Raw genomic sequence first — 21,954 nt, 5'->3', positions numbered from 1 at the left:
ATTCAATTACTTCAAATTTAGGACATTAAAACGCCCTAGATTTAAAGATCAAGGTTGCATACTCTCTCATACACATTACGCTAAATATTAACAGATATTATGTGTTTCTAGAATAATTAAAAAAAGGCTAGACAACACAACCTAGCTCTAAAGCAGTAACACCGCCTGGCACTAAATACTGCCAAGTCACACCTCTGCTATAAGTACACCGCTTGGCTGGCAAGGTTATCAATCTTGCTCAACATAATGCCAAGTCACACCACTTTGAAAACATGGAAACAACATAATTTTAAAATATATACAACTATAAACAAATATGGTTTTATATAACAAATATAAACACATTTTATAACAATATTAAATGACAGATATATTTATCAAAAACTATGAAAAAAAAAATTAAAATAATAAATAAAGTTATACATACACAACCTACAAACAGTAAATTTTCGAAATAAAAATCTATAATCAATGAAAAATGAAAATAAAAAAGACTATAAATTAAGAACATTAGAAAATATAACATTATTTGTGTAACACTTTCCACCTACCATACCTTGAATGAGATGTTTATCAATTTTGAAAAACAAACTATTAAATGCTCTAGTTCTTGAACATGCAACATATAGTTGACCATGAGAGAAACACGGTTTTTTTGAGATATACCTTAACTCTATCAAATGTTTGACCTTGACTTTTATTAATTGTCATTGAATAAGCCAATCTGACAGGAGACTGACGACGTTTCAGAACAAAAGGTAAATTAGAATCTGATGGAGCCAACTGAATTCGAGGAACAAAAACCCGTTTACCACCAGAAACACCTGTCAAAATCTCTGCATCAATATAATTATTTTGAAGAACACTAACTTTCATTCGAGTACCATTGCATAGCCCAGCTTTGAGATCTAAATTCCTAAGTAGCATAATTACACAACCAATTTTTAATTTTAATGAGGTGGCATACCTGAAGGAGTTAAGCTGTTCAAAAACTCAACAGGAAAGTTATTTCTTTCATTAAGGTCATCAGTATCAATTTGATCAGCACTTAAATAAATTTTGACCTCACCCGGCAGACATTCAAGCACTTCTTCATTGATTGATAATGAATCAACATTAGTTGGTGTTAAAATCACGCGTTTAGAATAATCATTTTGATTAGCATCTCCAAAAATCTTTTCAACAATCGATTCATTTTCTCTAATAATGCACTGATTTGGTATTTCAATGCATCCTTTAAAAGGATCCTCCTCTTTGACAGGCATTGTTCCACTACCAAGTTTTAATAGCCATTGGGAAAATTCTCTTTCCTCATCATGTACTCTCATATTTTCAGTTAATGTAAATTTCTGCACCCATCGCCACTGTAAGGAACATTTTATACACGATTCTACAATTTCAGCTGGTTGTCCTCGTTTTACAACAGGCAGTATTTGCCTGAAGTCACCACCAAAAAGAATGACTTTTCCTCCAAACGGAAAGTTGTTGTTGCAAACATCTTTTAACAACCTATCAATTGCATTTAAGGCATGTTTAGGTATCATGGATGTTTCATCAAGCAAAAACAAACTAACTTGTTTTAAAAAATGTCCATGTATAGAGTTAGGGGTTACATTACATGTGGTGTTATCCAATATTGGGACAGGAAGTTTGAATAAACCATGCAATGTAGATCCATTTGTAAGAAGAGTTGTTGCTATGCCAGTCCATGCAGCTGTAGCAGATTTAAAACCCCTACTTATGGTTTCAGCAACCAAATAATTATACGTAAACGTGTTTCCACTACCAGCTGATCCATCCATAAAAAACAATCTGGAATGTTGATTTTCTACACTTGGTTGCTCGTTCAATGCAGCAAGGACAGCATTACTTACATTTAATTGATTGACATTAAGAAGCGGTCTCATTCTATTAGCTTCGTCAATTGATTGCTGAACATTATCATTTAAATTTTCTAGATTAAAATCTATGAATTCATCAACAACAGGCAAATTATAATCAGATAGCGTTTTACCACTTTGATTAATAATCTTTTCGATTTGACGAAGAGTAGCTTGTTCAGCTAATATAAATGGAACTTGGCGATGAATGAAATCCTCCATCATAAAAACTTTGTATGTATTCCAAAGATGCAAAGGGTCGTCAGGTTCACAAAAGGTTAAAATAACTGAAAACAGCTGTCTAATTTGCTTAAACATTCGCGTTAAAACTGCCTCAGAAAGAGTATTCTGCCATTCAGTGTCATCTTGCAACAAACCTTTTAAAACACATGCTTCACGAAATGTTTCAAGAACTATTCCATTAACAGTACGCAAATCCGCCCAAGATGTTGCTCCTTTTGCCTGCAAAAGTAACAATCTAAGAAAAAATAATTCTCCTGTTGGACTAACTTTATACATTCTTACTATCACCTTATTTCCACCTCTTTGTCTTATCTTCCATTTACAATGTTTATCATCAAATACAAAGTGATATGGAATGTCTACATATGAATAGCGATGCGCTCCTTCATTTTCAGAATTTAATTTAAACCATGCCGTAAGGTGTGTATCGCGTTGGGGCGCACGATCTAAAGCCACTTGTTCTTCTCCTTCTCTAAAATACACAATCTGATTCTCAGGAAGATGAACCTTAAGACGGATAATAGTGTGTGACATATGACTTATAGGATACTCAAACATTCGCCACAGTGCCTCAGGTGCACTAACATAACGACAATCTAAATAAGTATTTACTTCATTGTGATTAACCTGTTCATTTATCAAAACATTCGCACAATCATGCCCTTTGTATATGTATTTGTACAAATATTTAACAGCCTTTACAGACATGCAAGCTTCAACATTAATGTGGGCTTGATATTTCTTAGATAACCAAGGATTGTAAGGTACCACCCAACGGTTATCTACATTGTTGCCTTTAATATTGATAACCAACCCATCATCACGACGTCTATATTGTGGATAACTATTGTGAACGGCTACTGTGTTGGCATTAAATTCTTTAGGATAATTTTTGCTGCACACTCCATCTTTTATGCAAGGAGAATTAGGATTCAGTATCCCACATGGGCCGTGAATCATGCAAGTTTTAATAATATCATAAAGTTCACGATTAACAACCGGACCTGGAATTTCTGCACATATTAAATTATTGATATCCTGTGCTGTTTCAAGTTTATCATCATTGGCTAAATGAAGTAAAATGTGGGCATGCGGCAAACCACGCTTTTGAAACTCAATAACCTGAACATGCGTTACAACTTTGCCTAATACACCATGTTTGAATATATCATTGAGGAGGTTATTTAACTTGAGTTTAAATACTCGAGTGACCAAATCAGGTCTATCATTTGCAGTCTGACCTAGATATAAATTTTCTGTTATTTCACGCCATTTTGGGTTGCAAGTAAAAGTAATAAAAAGATCTGGTTTGCCATACTTTTTAATAATTGCCATAGCATCTTCAAAATTTTCTTTTAAAGCTCTAGGACTTCCTACATAAGATGATGGCAAAATAACTACTCGCTTTGGTCTAACATTACGTTCGTTCGCAATGTTGTTAACATGTTCATGTAAGGCATCATACTGCTCGCTTCTCAGTTTATTTTGATTATTTCTGATAAAAGCAAGACGCCGGCCATCAATTTTTACATATGCATCTACAGCATATTGCTGAAATAGTTTCTTGCCATAAAATAATGAACAGAAAAATTGCCGAACAGAAAGTCTATAATTGTAGAACTGAGATAATGTAACATGATTTCTAACCAGTGTGGCGCGCTCAGGGTTATGCACTAACTGATTATGCCAACCAGCATCACCTCTTGGGAAAAAGAGAGGATAAATCATAGGATCTAAGTTGGCTGACATACTTGATACAATTTTTAAAGGATGACCTCTTGGGTAAATAACAACTTCCCTGGAAGTTGGGGGAGCACCATCTTCGCCAACAAACACAACTGCAACTTCATCGTGTGAAGGTAGATTATAGCGACGCCTATCACCCCCTTCAAGTAAAGACATTTTTACAACAGAAGCTTGGCGACCTTCTATAGCCGCTTGACGAATTTCTTCATCTTCTACTTCAGCCATATTTTTAAATGCAAGAGCAAATGGACTTTGTTCAGCAATTATAGTTTGCAATTGAAACATTAAATCACGTAAACAAAGATCATTACCACGTTGTTGCATTCTAAAATTTACTGCTGCAAGTGGATCATATATATATAATTGAGAATATATTGGTGGAATATCTTGATCTGGCCTAAGATTACCTACACGATGATAAATCTGGCCACATATTTTAAAACATGGAGGCCCATAATTTATTGGTTGAACTACAGTTGCTTTAAAAGAAGCGAAAGAAAGACAGGCATTATAATTTCGAATATGTTTTAAAAAATTAACATTAGCATTACGATCTACATAATTCCCTGTGAATAAATCCTGTAAAACTTGTGTAAATGGTGAAAGTGGAGGTAAAGCTACCTTACCATTATGGCAACATAGAAAATGTGTTTCATCTGGAAATTTCTTAGCACCACAGTGCTGACAAATTTGATTCATTTCTCCTAAATAATTATAATCTGGAATAGCATTACTTTTTGCTATAGAATACATTCGTCTTTGTCGAGCAGATCTTCTTACATTTTGGCGAATATTAACTTCAACTCGAATTAGACTATTTCTTTCATTTTGTAAATGATTAATTTCATCTCGCCTAAGTCTATTTCTTTCATTTCGTCTACGATTATTTTCAACATGCCTTATAGCACTTACATCGTCTTGTAAATACATAACTTCATCTAGCCTATCATCCATTTCAATGTCATCATTAAACATATTTATCAAAGCAACACTAACTATTTCTTTGTTTTACTACTCTAAAGTTTACAATAAAATAAAAAAAATTAATAAATAACTAAAAAAATCTTATTCGAAAAATTCTAAAATAAAGAAACCAAATAAATGCAAAATAAAATTTATTTGCCATCATCAAAAGTAATGCACCTGTATTACTTTTTCTTAAGTTTATTTAATTAAAATTAAGAAAAACCTGCAACCATATTAGCAAAGACTTATAAAAAAAAGTTAAAATTTATTTTGTTTCTAACAAAAAAAATTTAGAAAATAAACAAATATCCTTTTTTATTAGAAACAGTTAAGTGTTTCTAATAATATATATATATATATATATATATATATATATATATATATATATATATATATATATATATATATATATATATATATATATATGTTTATATAGATATATATAGATATATATATATATATATATATATATATATATATATATATATATATATATATATATATATATAATATATATATATATATATATATATATATATATATATATATATATATGTATATATAGATATATATAGATATATATATAGATATATATAATATATATATATATATATATATATATATATATATATATATATATATATATATATATATATATATATATATATATATACCTACATACATACATACATACATATACATACATATATCCTTGGAGTCGCGGACAGCGTCATAGTTCATGTGTTGGGAGAAAACATTGAACAAAACGCATAATAAAACTTATAAATGCGTTATGTACAAAACAAGTTATTAACCCCCCCCCCCCCGCCAACACACAAAATATGACGCTGCTGCAACTCCAAGGATATATATATATATATATATATATATATATATATATATATATATATATATATATATATATATATATATATATATATATATTGAACTATTTATTAGTGAAAACATATGAATTCCAAAATTTTCTTTATAACATATATAATACATTTTATAAATAAACCTCTACAATTTCCTTGGTACAACAACTCGATCATGATTAATAACAACTCTGTAAACATGAGTTTTCTAATAATCTAAATCTTTATAAATTATAAACAATTAAACTTAAATAAAAATGTATGAAAATGATTAATGGTATATTAAATATAGAAAAACAAACATATAACATCTATAAGAATTATAGTAACTTATATTTTCAATATTAACATCTATAACACATTTAAAAGTACAATTTAAAAAAAGATTACAATAAACTAATTACTTGATAAAATTTTAAAAAGATTTTATATTACCTATCAATTTAAGCTACTAAACATTATCTACCTAATGTCAACTTAAACATTTTTATAACCAAGTGTTTTCTTAAAGGTCAGACTTCTTTAAGAAAACAATTCGTTAAGAAAAGTCTGGAAACTACTTAAAAACTAAGAAATAGTGTATTTTACAGAATACAGAATTGTAACTAATATCGAACAATAGGTATAACTATGCGCACTAATAATAATATTCACTGTGCTATTTCAGATAAAAGTCACTAATTTATGCTTCTGCTTGAGGAAATTATATTAATGTATTTATATTAAGAAACAAAAGCAGCGAGTTCTAGTAATGAAACTACCTATTAATCATTTTTAACAACAGACACTAACGTAAAGATAAGCAAGGTAACATCATTACACAAAAAATAATTAAAGATGTTATGTATTTTCAGAATAGTTATATTGAAGGCTAGACTACACTTAGACCTAAAGCAGTAACACCACTTGACTGGTAAGGTTGACGAATCTTGCTCTAGATTTATATCTCAAATATATTGTGTGTTATAGTTATACTAACTATAAAACACAATATTTTTTTAAATGTTATATAACATATAAAAACACCTCATTTAACAATCATGTACACATTAGATAAAATCAGGGATGCAGAGTACCAAAAAGGATTCCGGATTAGAAAGTCACAAAAAGATTACTTTATCCTAGTTTTTGGTATACAGGAGCACTAAAAATATAAATAAGTTTATGGACTACTAATAGGAAAAAAATTAAGACTTTTAGGTTAGAGGAACAATCGTTTTTTTAGCCCAGAATTCTTAGGTATTATGGAGGCAAGGACTCCTGGCTTATAAACAATAAGTTTCAAGTCATTAAATCTCATGAAATTATTATAGCAGATAATAAGTCAACAAACATGTTTAGAGCGTCTGGACACTACAGACTTGGAAAATGTAGATACAAAAAGCTGGAGTCCTTTTGGGACTTCGCATCCGTGGATAAAATACATTTCATACTATTATAAAAACACATTTATATAAACACGTTTATATAAACACATTTATAAAACAACTATATATATCACCACATACACGTATTTATCAAACTACATATATCATCTCATACACATATTTATCAAAAACTTTTTAACTTTGAGCATAAGATAAACATATAAGCAAACCTGTAACAGCTATAAAACGACATTTATTAGCATTAACTATTTTTAATGTAACAAAGAATGCAGACTACGATTTACAACATTGTAATGAAAAAGATGAAACCATTTAAGAACAACATTATAAATTTCAAATAAATACATATTCAGATACCTTAAAATGAAGCATAACACAAAGTTCTTTTGACAAATTCCAGAAGAATTTTTTTTTATTTTTTTATTCCTTATTATTTTTCCTAAGAATATAAAATATACATATAGATATAGAGCAATATAAAATAGATTGAAATAAACCCAAACTTATGTATATAAACTTACATGAACACAAACAACAATCTTATTCTATTTAACTTTTCATATTAAACACATAAATAAAATTTTATACTCATTATTCTTTCTACAAAAAATAATCTTTATTTATATATAAGAAAATGAATTGAACTTACTAAAAACGCCATCAGCTCCTCTTAATTGCTCCAGAAAATAAAACAATACTTGCTTAAAATGTTCTAAATAGACAAAGACAAAACTGAAACAGTTTACTAAAACAGAAATTTTAGTTATAAACTTCTTCTAAAAAATGAAAACAGGCTATAAAAATTAGAAAAATAAAAACAACCAACAACAAACAAACGATTATTTAAATTTTCTATTTTAAACAATGAACAACATCAATTCTTTTCGAAAATAATAATATATCAGCTTTAATTTGCTTGCTTGCTTGCTTGCGAAAGACCGCATGGAATATATAACCGCGCATTCAAAAGTCTAGAAACTGCTTAAAAACTAAGAAATGGTGTATTTTACAGAATACAGAACCGTCATTAACAACACGAACATTAGGCGTAACTATGCACACTATTCATTACCGTATTAATATATAGATTTATGCTTATCAAGCTGATTAGAAAAATATCTTGTTTTTGCTTCTTTTATATTATGTTGAAAAAACTTTTTATAATTTTTGTAGATTTTTTCATCATCTTTATTTTTTCATTTTAAAAATTTTAAAGTTTTTGTTTTCTTTTTGATGCTTTAATTAAAGTTATTGTCATCCATGGATTCTTATATCCTTTGTTTTTTATTTATGTAGTTATTTTTGGGCATATATTATCAAAGATATTTTGAAATGTGCTTGAGAAATTATCAAACGCAATATTAGGATCTGTTGATGAATAAACGTTGTCCCATCGTTCTATTTGGAGTTTGTTTTTTTTAATTATTCAGGTTTTTTATAGAAAGATTTCTGTAAGTCACAAAGATTTTTTTATATAATATATGTATGTATATATATACATATACATATATATACATATATATATATATATATATATATATATATATATATATATATATATATATATATATATATATATATATATATATATATATATATATATATATATATAGATATATATATACATATATATATATATATATATATATATTTATATATATATATATATAAATATATATATATATATATGTATATATATATATATATATATATATATATATATATATATATATATATATATATATATATGTATATATATATATATATATATATATATATGTAGAGAGTTTTTATAAATAGTGCGTATTTATACAATGTTTATACATACATACATACATACATACATACATACATACATACATACATACATACATACATACATACATACATACATACATACATACATACATACATACATACATACATACATACATACATACATACATACATACATACATACATACATACATACATACATACATACATACATACATACATACATACATACATACATACATACATACATACATACATACATACATACATACATACATACATACATACATACATACATACATACATACATGCATACATACATGCATATGAGTACATACATGAATATATGAGATTATATATGATATCAAACGGGCTTCTTATTAGGTCTCCGAGAATAGTTGTTTTGGTTTATTTAAAAATTCCGCATTATTATTTTTCGGTGTCAGATTTTTTAAATGATTATTTGAATAGGAGTAAAGTTTGCTTTAAAACAAAAACAAAACAATCAAATTTTGATAAACGGTTCCTAAAATATTTCAAAAATCTCATTGGTCATTATTGTTCCGGTCAGGCTTTAGCTGATGAATATCAGCTCTATAAAGCTGAATAATATCATCTATTGGACCTTGACAAATTAGTGTTATTAGCAGACGTTGAATTCAATTGCGCAGATAGATTACAGATATTAATTAATCAATTAACAGTAAATTAGAAAAAGAAGAGGCACTAGGATTAAAGATTGTGGAGCCCCACACAAAATGTTTAGCCTATCGTATTCCGGATTGACTACATACTGTTTTTATTTTTACATACTGTTATCATTGCTGTTACCGTTGCTATCATGACTACATGCTCCGGTGGAGGGTATGAAAATTTTTTTTAATTTTTTTATTTTTTTATTTTTATTTGCCTTTGTTTTTATCGTCATTTCATACTTCTATCATTTTTTCCAACTTTTTAGGGTTTTAGAAATTGCAGAAAAAGCATTAAAATGAGTTTTAAATTTTGACAAAAGTTTATTCGATTTTTATTAACCGTTATCGATGACTCGAATAATAATTAATCGATAATCGAATCTTCGATTATCGATTAATCGTTGTTTTTTTTTTGTTTTTTTTTCTGTTTAACATGGCATAAATATTATTTTTACAACCCACGTTTAAATACATATACAGTAGAAGAGAATACATAAATAAATACTGAAAATTACATCATAATTAAAATAAAGTTAAAGCAGAGAGGGGCTTAAAGAAGATACGGAAAACTCTACATTATCACAATCTTTTCATAGAGCCCCTTTATAAAGGCATAAATACTATATCGTTATGGTATAAAGTTACCATTAAAATAACCAAAACAATTAAATAAAAAGTAAACAAAAAGAAAACAAAAAATATAGTCAAACGAAGAAAAATTAACCGTTAAAATAGTGAAGCAAATACTAAAAATGTAAGTTTTTCTTATAATAACATTTTGAAAATTTCTTTTTTTGTTTGAAACTTAAACGAACTTAAGTACTTCATCATTAACTTATATTCCTTTTGACAGTCACTGGTCCTCGATAAGATGTACAATATTCTGAGAATTTATCACATTTCCGAGGCAATTTATAATTGTTGTTTACATTTGATCTTAAATTATAATATTCTTTTATATTTTTTCAAGATTTGTTTTTAAAGTTTTTTCTGGTAAGAGGTTGTTGTAATATCTATACATAACAAAAATTAGATTCTGATAGGAATTTATTTCAAACATATCCATCATTTTCATATCTTTCATAAGTGGTTTTACATGTTCTTGCTTGTGTTTAGAGTATATGATTCGGCAAGCGTGTTTTTGAAGCCTATAGTTTTTTTGGAGTTTAGTTGGTTGCGTACTTGGCCATTATATGTTTGCATAATTTATAAAACAGTGAATCAGTGAACAGTTCCGCAGCTAACCAATAGAAAAGTTAATTTTCTGACTAAAGATCCTAATTTGCCTACATTAAAGGATGTATGGTATAGGTGAGTCGAGGCTAAAAGTGTTCCTCTATGTACACACATGCCACCCCTTATACACTGCAAACACCCTACAACAAACTCCGACCCATTAGCCGTGACATTGCTAAACAAGTTTTAGCAGTGTCGTAGCTAATGAGTTGGAGGCCTACCCAAAAAAAATGTCACTTGGGCCCCAAAATCTTAAATAATTTTCCACAAGGTATTGTTAAAAAAAGAGGGGTTGTGGGGTAGCCTAGCTCCGGCTCTGGGTTTCAGGGTTTGTTTTCAATATTACTCATTTTGCGTAAGGGATCGTCCATAAATTACCCAACGCTAAATTTATTTAAAAAATAAAAGTAGGAGATTATTTGCTCTTTTGCGCAATGATTTACGCTGAACTATTTTTATTTTCGGATTTATTAAAGTCTCTCTGCAAGGGAAAACTTTTGAGCTTTTTTGCGATCACTAAGACTCGTTTTTTACAAACTTACTAAAGAGGGGTGGCTGAAAATAACGTTCGCCCAGAGTAAGTTTTATTTTTATTTTATTCGTTATTAAAACAAATTTTTAAAAATCAAAAGTAAATTATGACTTTCAAATACAAAAAGTAAATTATGACTTGATTGTGATTCGATGTTTGGTCTCCAACAAGAGATCGCTAGCAAATACGTCATTCACACCTACATGGTTGTAAGTAAATTAATTTTATAAAAATAAATTTTTACAGATATATAATATATATGAAGACATATATGGATGATATCGCGCCAAACCAGCCTATACAATTACATGGCTGTTCCAAGTGAGCTCCACGGCTTTTAGTTATTTTTCGAAAACATTTACTAAAGGGGCCATCCATAAAGGATGTCTTACTAATAGGCGGAGGGGAGGGGGTTACGATAAAAAGGGAAAAAAAAGGACAAGGGGGAGAGAGTCATCAGAAAAGAACGTCATGTTATAGAATTATTTAGTTTTAGTTTTAATGATATGGACTATATTAGGCCTAAATATTACTTTTTAGCCTCTAAACTTATTCACTTAATATTTTTATTTTTTAACAAACATATTTTTTTAATTACTTTATAAGGAGCCTCAATCGTTGGATGAGCTCGGTGCCGAGCTCGAAAAAGGAGGTTACCATGTTTGCAAAAGTGCTTTATACGCTTGGTTGATGCCGAAACGGAGCAAATTGTTTCCTAGTTTTGTCCCTATAAAAATCCAATTGTGCTCTTAATATTTTCTTTATGGTTTTTAGACATTCTTTCACTAATTTCAAACTTTAATTCTAAATGACGTTGTTTGTATTTATCTTTCATTTTATAAAAGTTACTTTAAGCTTTTTTAAGCAACTCATCTAAAGTCTTTTTATTTAACCAGTATAATGTTTCGTTTTTATATTATATAGTATGAGTATTAGATTTTATACAAATTAAAAGATCCAATACAGAAAGTCACCTTCTGAATTTTTGTTTGTTGGTGGGACATTTTCTGCACACTTATTTATATTATAAAAAGGATACCAATATTTTCCTCTAGAAAGTTGATCACTAGATTTTTTTCTTTCAGAATAACTAACAAAGAATGACAAAGCAGCGTTAAAATATTTAAATCGGTGTCAGTAGTCTTTTTAAATAGTTTTTCATACAAAATTGCTTTATGAATATTAACATCACTTGGACCGAATATAGTAGTTTTCGAGATCGTAATCAATGATGCATTTTTATACAAGTCTAAGAGCTTCATTTTTAAAGTTAGCAAAAATGGATTCATGCCCACACTACCGCTAAATACAGCTTGTTGTAAAATCTTATTTAACTGTTAGTAAATGATTATTTAGATTTAGCCAGTTTTGAAGAAACTCTAAAATATCTTTTGAATGCGAAGCAGCAGCGTTATAATATAAAATATTAAATCTGTTACCAAAAAAGAGCGCAAGTATACACTTACTCCTAAAAGTATACACTTATTTACTTTACCAGCAAGAAACTCATTAAAATACTTAGCAACTCCAACTTCATCACTTCGCCCTAAAATGAAAAGGTTTTTATCAATCTTGTGGTACACAATTCTGCATTATTGAATGGGGAAATGTTTTCCAAACTATTGCTTTTTGATTCTCCACTTTTTTTAAACATACCCAACAAAAGTTTAAGTGTTTTATTAAGGTTTGTAATGATTTCATAATAGTAATCATTTAATTCTATTATTTCCTTGTTTTTTTTGTTTTTAATTATCGAATCTTTACTTGCATTCAATAATATCTATCTTTGGTAGTCGCGGTATAAAGGAGATCAGATACTTCTTCTCTTTGTTTTTTTTTCCTCCATTTTTTGCCGTATAAAAGTATAAATACAACCAATATTTCCAATATACAAATGGCAGGGCAAGAAGACATAATTTGTCATATCGCCAAGCCCCGAGATTGATTCCGTAAAAAATAAATAATTTCGTATAGAGTATATAAATGTTACCAATATATATAAAATAAGACTTTATTTTAAAAAGATAAAACAAAAACAAAGAGTTACAGGGTCATAAGGAAATTTTTTTTTTTTTTTTTTTTTATAATTTAAAAATTTAAAAAAAAAAATTTCTTTTAAAGTAATAAAATAATCAATAGAAAGTAAGATAAAAAATTCTTAGAAATAAATATTAAATAAATAAGTATATAAAGAATAATACAAATTTGCACAAAGTAAAACTTGCAATAAAATAAAAAAAAAAAAAGGTTTTTAACAAGAAATTGAACCTTTCCAATTATAATATATATATATACTTAAATGTATTTAAGCATGCTTAAACCAAAACCATAAAAGGGTTGACAAAGATAAACTTTAAACTAAATCGAAAAAACTTATCTGTGTCACCCGAAAAAGTCAAGCACTCCATCACTAACTATGAGCATTTGCTTCAATTTTACTTTAAATTCGTCGAGAGTTTCAAGAGTTTTAAGTTTGTTAGATAGGATTATCTGGTTAAGTATCTATGTTTATTTATTTTGAATAACGAATTAAAAATGTTTAGTGTTGTTCTTTTATTAACTTTATACATGAAAATTAAAAGATGAAAAATATTTATTTGGTAGACATTGAGTATATTCAGCTTTATAAATAGTTCTTTGGAGTTTTAACGATTTAAATTTTTTTTACTTCAATTTCAATTTTGTTGTACATGCTTAAATCATTTTCAGTTACTGAAAACAATTTTAGGAATCGGCTTCTGAAATTCGAGTATCCTGTTTCCAAACATTTATTATCCAAGCATAGATACCAATTATATAACCCTATATTATTAATTATACTGGAGCTAATTTTATACAAACATTGAAACCAATATATTTAATAATAAAGTGATAAATTATTTTTGTTATACTAGTTGCCGAAATGTTTTTTGAAATAATATTAAGACAAATTCAATGGAAGAAGAGGAGGGGCTAAACAGGTTTTAACTTAATTTTAAAATTGAAGCTGAAACACCGAATTTCAGTCAAAACTTGGTTTTTTCAAAGTTATTTTAGACCAACAAATTCATCACAAAACCAAGACAATATAAAAATTTAACTCTATGGTTTTATTACTTACACGTAATAAAACCATAGAGTTAAATTTTTATATTTAACCCTATGGTTTAAATATAAATTGTGGTTGTAATATAAAAAAATATTTATAAATAGGGTTCTCTAATTTATAAATATTTTGTGTTAGCTAATTCTAAGTTGAATACAAATGCAACTATTGTTTGTACACAAGGGCGAATGGAAGTTGATAAAGATGAGATGCTGCATGAACTGAAACCTAATACCCAACTTATTTTATGTAGTTCTTTAGATGGTTAGTTTTTTTTATCTGGGTTAATAATGGAAAAAAAACAAGTGTTTTCATCTAGTTTATATACTATAATGTATATTTTTTATTATCACGCTTTTGAAATAATATTTCAGGTAATAGCTTTTGATTAAATGGAGTGTTACTATATAATCATGTCATTTTTTCATTGAATGACATTGTATTACTTATCAACATTAACTTTTTATTTCAATTTTTAGAATTTGTTCCACATGTTATTCAGGATCATACTTCTCCTGAATCTCACACAATGATCCCATCACTTCTACTCCTGAGTTATAGGAAGTTCAAGAAATGAAGTAATTCTTTAATAAACACATATACATATTAAAATATGATAGTATGATATGGTAATGAGTGATATAAAAAAAAAAGAATATAAAAAGGGGGGAGGTGAGGTGCTTAAGAGAGCTTTGCAACCTCTTGTATTTTTAAAACATGAATTATGGCAGATTATTAAGGGTTCTATCTTTTTTTACAATAGTTTTCTGTTTAAATTTTTTCTCACTGCTAATAATGATATAAGAAAAAATTGCAATACATATGCATTAAATATATAATAGAATTTATATAATAATAAGAGTTATGTTATTAAATTATATAAACAAAAATGTAAATAATATAAATAATAATAAAGGTTTAAATAATATAAATAATTACAAAATTTTTTCTTTGGAAATATCTTTTATAAGTGTTAAAATGCTGGCGTTATTTAAAAACATGTTTCTGTTATTTAAAAGTGATTAAATTGGAAATCATTTAAAATAATTTTAATGACATTATCTTAAAAGTATAAGCCAATACAATTTTAATTATGAATTAAGTATATATTAAAGTTATTCAAAATATATTTACTTTCTAAAAATTAAAAAAAAAAAAAGTTCAAAAACTATTTTTTTTATCAGCTATAAAACTTTATTTCTGTTGAAGTTTAATACAAGAGTGATTTTTCTTTGCATTTACATTCCTTTATTTAGTAATGTTGAAATTTATAGTTTATGCAATTTTAAGTTAGGGTACCCTACTGTTCAAACGGTATGGATTACGTCTGGGTACAGCACTGACAACCATAAAAAAAATCCTAATTGTTTTAATTTTAACAATTTCAAAAAATGAGCTGTACTAATTATCATGTTTTTTTTAGTTGTAGTTCTTTTAATTCTTGATGAGAAACAATTTATAATTATTTTAGAAAAAGAATCTGCGTTTAAACAAACAAATAATTATTTATATTTTATTAGTGATCTACCAATGCACTACTGTCCATACTGCTTTTTCAAGTGCATAAATGAAAGAAAACTCCGTGGTCACAAATATCACTTCCATCCTATGCAAAAATATAAATGCTATGTTTGCTACCAGCAATTTTTGTGTTATAGCTCATTAACATCACATTCATCAAGGAAGCATAAAATTAATCTGACTAATCTACCATTTACAAACATACGTGATCCACTCTTGAATGAAGATATTACTATTAATTCAACTGAAAATCAAATTATGGAAGCAGAAAGTTTAGTTGTTCAACCGTCTTATGAAAAGCTCTTATGTGATTTGAAACCACTTTCTTTTGTTCCTGAAACCACTTTCAATGAAATTTTATCAGACTTATGCATGATAAAAGACTTCAATGAGATCATAAGTCCGTCTGTTGTAACATGTTCAGTTAAATCAAAGTATGAATCTCTGTTAAAGAATGATTTTTTTTATATAACTCCTGAAAAAGTTTTTCTTTCAAATTCAGAAAATCACTACATTTATGTTCCAATCAAAAAAAATCTCAAACAATATTTGTCTTCAGCTAATATGATTGAACAGTTAGAATTATCTGCAATAAAGAATGCAAATTCAATAACAAATCCTCCAAAAATTTGAGATGATTTTGTACATCGAAAGTTACTTCAGCAGAATAAATTTTTTGCTATTCATCCCGAAAGTATAGGAATCATAGTATACTCAGATGATTTTGGATCTAATTCAAACCCTTTGCGGCAACAAATTCAAAAAAATACACAAGACATTCTGTCTTTATTTTTGTATTATAAATTTGCAAAAAAAGTAAAGAAGTCAGTTAAAGCATCACAATCTTGTTCTGTTATCTTCAGCAAGACACATTACAGAATTTGGCCTTCCAGCTATTCTTAAAGTATTCATAAATGACTTAAATGATTTATAATCAAATGGTGTATATATACAGAATAAACATTACCCTGTATGTTTTGTTAGCTTTCTTGGAGATAACTTAGGATCTCATCTCATTGGTGGTTTTACATGTGGTTTTAACTCTTCTAGACCATATCGTTATTGTATGATAACTAAACCCAGATTGAAAACATTATTTGCATCAAAAGATTGCATTTTACGAACTGTCAGTAATCATAATGCTATAGTAGAAAAGGTTCAGGAAGATGCTTCTTTGAGTACTGCTTATGGTGTTGTCTGTTGTTCACCGCTTCACTGTCTCAAGAATTTTCACCCTGTTCTATCTCTTCCTCCTGACATTATGCATGATCTACTTGAAGGATGTTACCCGAAGGAGATGAAGTTAATATTGAATTATGCAGTTGAAAGCAAGTTCATAACTTGGAAACAGATCAATACTTTGATGAATACATTTCAATTCAAAGGTGCTGATAAAACAAATAAACCTGGCCTGTGGTGAAAAAAGAAATTAAGGGCAAAGCAGTTCAATTATGGTGTTTTATGAGATTATTTGGTGTTCTCTTTGCTGATTACTTTCCTAAAAGTGATCCAGTGTGGAGTACATGGAAGCTTTTGCATCAGTTAGTGGATATTAGTTTTGCACCATCATTGCTATAGAACAACTACCAAAGTTCAAGGAAATATGTGAAAGACACTTGGTATCAGTAATGGAAAATTTTCCCAATAGTTCTGTATCACCAAAACAACATTACACAGTGCATTACCCTCATCTTCTTGAGCAGCACGGAATCCTCAGTGTGGCTTCTTGTTTGCGTTTTGAAGGAGTCCATCAGGTGCACAAGAAGTTTGCGTTAAACTCAAAAAACTTTAAAAATATCCAATACACAATGGCATGCAAATTTCAAAAAAGGGCAGCATATGATCGAACAAGAAATGATTTTGTTGATGTAGAAATTTTTTTTAAAGGAACTACGGAAATTGATGTTTCTTCTCTTCCATTTCTTGTCAAGCAAGTCTTTAACACAAACCGGCCCCAGCTTACTAAAATAATTTATGCTAAGTCTGCAAGTTATAATTCTATTTTGTACCGAATTGGTGACTGCGTTCTTCTTAGGCCTCAGGAGTTTGCTAGCATTATTGCTATCTACAAGTGCAGTTCAACAATATTCTTACAGTGTCAACTATGTTCTACAGTTGAATATGATGAACACATTCAAGCGTTTTACATAATTAGATTGTCAAAATACATTTTTGTAACAGTCGACAACTTACACGACTATCATCCGTTGCCAATATACTTGATTAAAGAACGTGATATAATTGTGCCAAAATATTTTTACTGTGCTATATAAATGAACTTCTTTGTAGTAATTGTAATGATTTAGTGATTCACAATCCAATGAAATAAAGCCTTTTTATTTATTAATTTGATATATTAAACATTAAATTAAAGTATGTATTGTTATTTTTTATTATTTATTCCTGTTTTTCTGTATTTTGTATTTTTTCAGCAAATCTTGTACCTCCAGAGCACAATCGTACATGACACTTCTATTTAATGACAGGTTAGTGATTTTCACTTCTCTTTGATTAAATGGTCACTACAACTAGATTAGATCACTACTGTATGATGATAGATTACAATAAAAATTGGATATATATATATATATCAAATTTTTAGTCTTCCAAAGCTCTTGTTATATACCAATTATGGTAAATAAAAACTTTACCAAAGCTCTGTCACATTTAATTGCATTGTTTTGTTTTTTATAGTGTAATGGAGGCTGAAAGTACAAGTAATACCGTGTTAACTTCACCACCATTGACTTCAAAGAATATTTCTTTAACCCAATTATCTGAAAAAAAATCAAATTTGAGTGTTTATCGTAAGAGGCTTACCTTAGAGCTTCCTGATTTTCCTCCTCGATTTAATGGAGATCAGAATATCCCAGTCAATTTAACATCCTCTACAAGATTGCAGATTGTAGATCTGCTGTTTATGTCAATTTGCAAAACCACATTGTTAGTATAATAATATTAATTACAATTTTTAATAATTTGACATTATTTTAAATCAAAGTGCAAAACATAACTTGACCTTATATTATATTGGTTTATTTTTTAACAGTAATTATACTTTTTTTTTTTAAAAGGTATCCTTATCCCGAAGATCTGAGGGCAGTAGTGAATAAAATGCTTCTACGGTATCCAACCCTCATAGACATAAATGGAGATGGCTCGATGTGGTTAAAGTGTCTAACGAATAAGTTTGAAAACTTTAGAAGAAACCTATTGCCAGAAAAAAAAGCATTTCAGTGCAAGTAAGTAATAAATAAAGCATAATTATACCAATAGAGTTATTTACGGGAACATTTTTGTGTATCCGGTATTTATTGGCCTCGTAAGTATGTTTTTTTTGTAAAATATGTCCTGGTCATATATATATATATATATATATATATATATATATATATATATATATATATATAGAGATATACATATATATATATAGATATATATATATATATAGAGATAGATATATATATATATATATAAATATATATATATATATATATATATATATATATATATATATATATATATAGATATATATATATATATAAGATATATATATAGATATATATATATATATATATATATATATATATATAATATATATATAAGATATATATATAGATATATATATATATATATATATATATATATATATATATATATATATATATATATATATATATATATAAGATATATATATATATATATATATATATATATATATATATATATATATATATATATATATATATATATAGATATATATATAAGATATATATATATATATATATATATATATATATATATATATAGATATATATATATATATAAGATATATATATAGATATATAGATATATATATATATATAGAGAGAGAGAGAGAGAGAGAGAGAGAGAGAGAGAGAGAGAGAGAGAGAGAGAGAGAGAGATTTATTGATATACATATTTATGTGTGTAGGCGTAAAATAAATTCTTCAGTTACAACTGTCACACAAAATGCTGATAATTATGGAGAAGATGATTTTAGCTATCAATTTCATGAGCAAGCTATGCAAGCTGAAACGAGGAAATACGAGCAAGATGTTGATTTTCTCAAAAAGCGTATGCAATATACCTTTCGTCAACGCAAAAATGGATTTCTATTAGCTACCCTAAAGTTGCTGATATTATAAATCACCACAGGTATGTCATAATATAGTTTAAAATTTTTTTATGCTGCTTCGATAAAAGTTTAAGTTGTTTCTATGGTGTTTTTATAACAGTAAATATTAATTTAATTAAAAGTTATGAAATTGTTTATTCATGTATTAAAAAAAGGTGTTTATAATTTTTTTTTAACGATATTTTAGGAATATGATGACGACGACCTTTTGATGGCTATTAATCATTATTTAAATCCTCGCTCTGTTATTGTTAAGCAAAAACCCGAATCGGCCGACATGCAGCCTACAGTCTATCTTGAAGGAGAAGAATATATTCTATGCATTGAAGGTGTTGTGGTTGCCCAAAAAATCTTGTTGATATTATACACGCCAAATTATGTTTTTTTTTATGCGTTCAACCTGGAATATCCTTCAGGATCAAAATCATTTTGGGACATGTTGGCAGTTGCGATTTAAAAAAAAAATCTTCCTTTATCAATAAAGGCAAATCAACTATTAAAATCTTTATTGTAATTGTTCAATAAAAACATTTTTATAAACACAGCTTTTTTTTATGAGTAGAACGTAAACATGAATGTAGTTTTATGTATTTTATAAATAATAATTTGTGTATGTATGTTGTTATCAACGCCAAAAATGAACACTGAAACGGTGTAAATTAACTTTTAAAATGTGTGCAGCATGAAATATCAAAACGGTGTAAATTACACTAAAACGGTGTGCATCATGAAATATACTTGAATGGTGTAAATTGACACCAAAACGGTGTGCAGCATGAAATACACCAAAACGGGGTGTAAAATACACTAAAACGGTGTGTAGCATGAAATACACCAAAACGGTGCAAATTAACACCGTTTTGGTGTATTTCATGTTGCACACCTTTTTAGTGTAATTTAACACTTTTAAATTTAGAGTGTAAGTACACACAAATCGAAATGGAGTACTATTTATTTAAGTTAAAAACATGCATCAAGATTAGTTTATAATAAAGATAAACTCACCCATGCTGAACCCTTACTAAAAAACTTGAATACACTAAATGTTTACAAAAACATGGACTTGTCGCATTTTTTCGGTAACTTTTATCAATTTATTTCTAATAGATATATAACAAGAGCAACAGGCAACTTCACATTACCTAAAAGAACAACAAAGTTTTCACGTTTTCTATTTCCTACCGGGGTCCGTACCTATATTACAAAATAATATCTAAAAATATAGAATTTGAAGTATTAAATAATCCTCCATTGAAAAATAAATTAAATCACCTCATACTTAATATCAACGAGTCGAGGTTTTAGCGGCAAAGTAGGCGAGTTGTTGAGGTATGCAACAGCAAATTGACCTTTGATGAAGCAGTGTGCTCGGCCCATTGGAGTGTCACTAAAACAATCGCCTTGTTTAATGAAGATTACACGGTCTGGCTCATTTGTTATAATAAGATCGAGTGTGCTAGTAGGCTCGACGTGTCGACTACTACGGTAGGTTGGGAATGTGATAAGCTGAGTTAAGTGACATATTAGTACAAATATGTTGAAATGAGATAATTAGGTGCAAAGTTTAAAAGTTTTTAACAATAAATTTAAAAAATATATATATATATATAAATTAAAAATTAAAGGTAACTGCATTTCAGTGCACTTAAAAATTTTAAGTACAGTATATTCGTGTTCGTAAAGAAACTCGAAATAAATCATTTTTTAACATCAACTAATTTTTTTAATCTTTTTTGTATAGGCTGAATTTTGTATTGGTATTGTATTTGTTTAATAAAGTAATGGATGGGGAATATGATTAACTTTAAAAGACGCACGTATTTTTTAATTTATACAATTTTTTTATAAA

The 21,954-nt window shown here is 27.8% G+C and overlaps 1 protein-coding gene across 4 annotated transcripts; it reads left to right on the top strand.

Moving 5' to 3' along the window:
• Window positions 1-14,561: 14,561 nt before the first annotated feature.
• LOC136085719 (uncharacterized) lies at window positions 14,562-20,718 on the top strand. 4 transcript variants are annotated; one of them, XM_065807059.1, is made up of 7 exons: window positions 14,562-14,689; window positions 14,905-15,003; window positions 18,379-18,432; window positions 18,641-18,889; window positions 19,021-19,188; window positions 19,902-20,125; window positions 20,293-20,718. In XM_065807059.1, exons 2-6 carry the CDS (start codon window positions 14,999-15,001, stop codon window positions 20,113-20,115), a joined length of 690 nt encoding a protein of 229 aa, XP_065663131.1. In that variant the 5' UTR covers window positions 14,562-14,689; window positions 14,905-14,998; the 3' UTR covers window positions 20,116-20,125; window positions 20,293-20,718. The 4 variants fall into 4 exon arrangements, with proteins under 4 accessions (XP_065663131.1, XP_065663132.1, XP_065663134.1 ...); XM_065807060.1 differs by having other exon boundaries at window positions 15,946-18,432; XM_065807061.1 differs by lacking the exon at window positions 14,562-14,689 and having other exon boundaries at window positions 14,884-15,003; window positions 15,946-18,432.
• The last annotated feature ends 1,236 nt before the right edge of the window (window positions 20,719-21,954 follow it).

This window comes from Hydra vulgaris, chromosome 10 (genome assembly GCF_038396675.1).
Source record: "Hydra vulgaris chromosome 10, alternate assembly HydraT2T_AEP".
NCBI classification, from domain to species: Eukaryota; Metazoa; Cnidaria; class Hydrozoa; order Anthoathecata; family Hydridae; genus Hydra; species Hydra vulgaris.
This window is presented reverse-complemented; position numbering and strand designations above follow the sequence as displayed.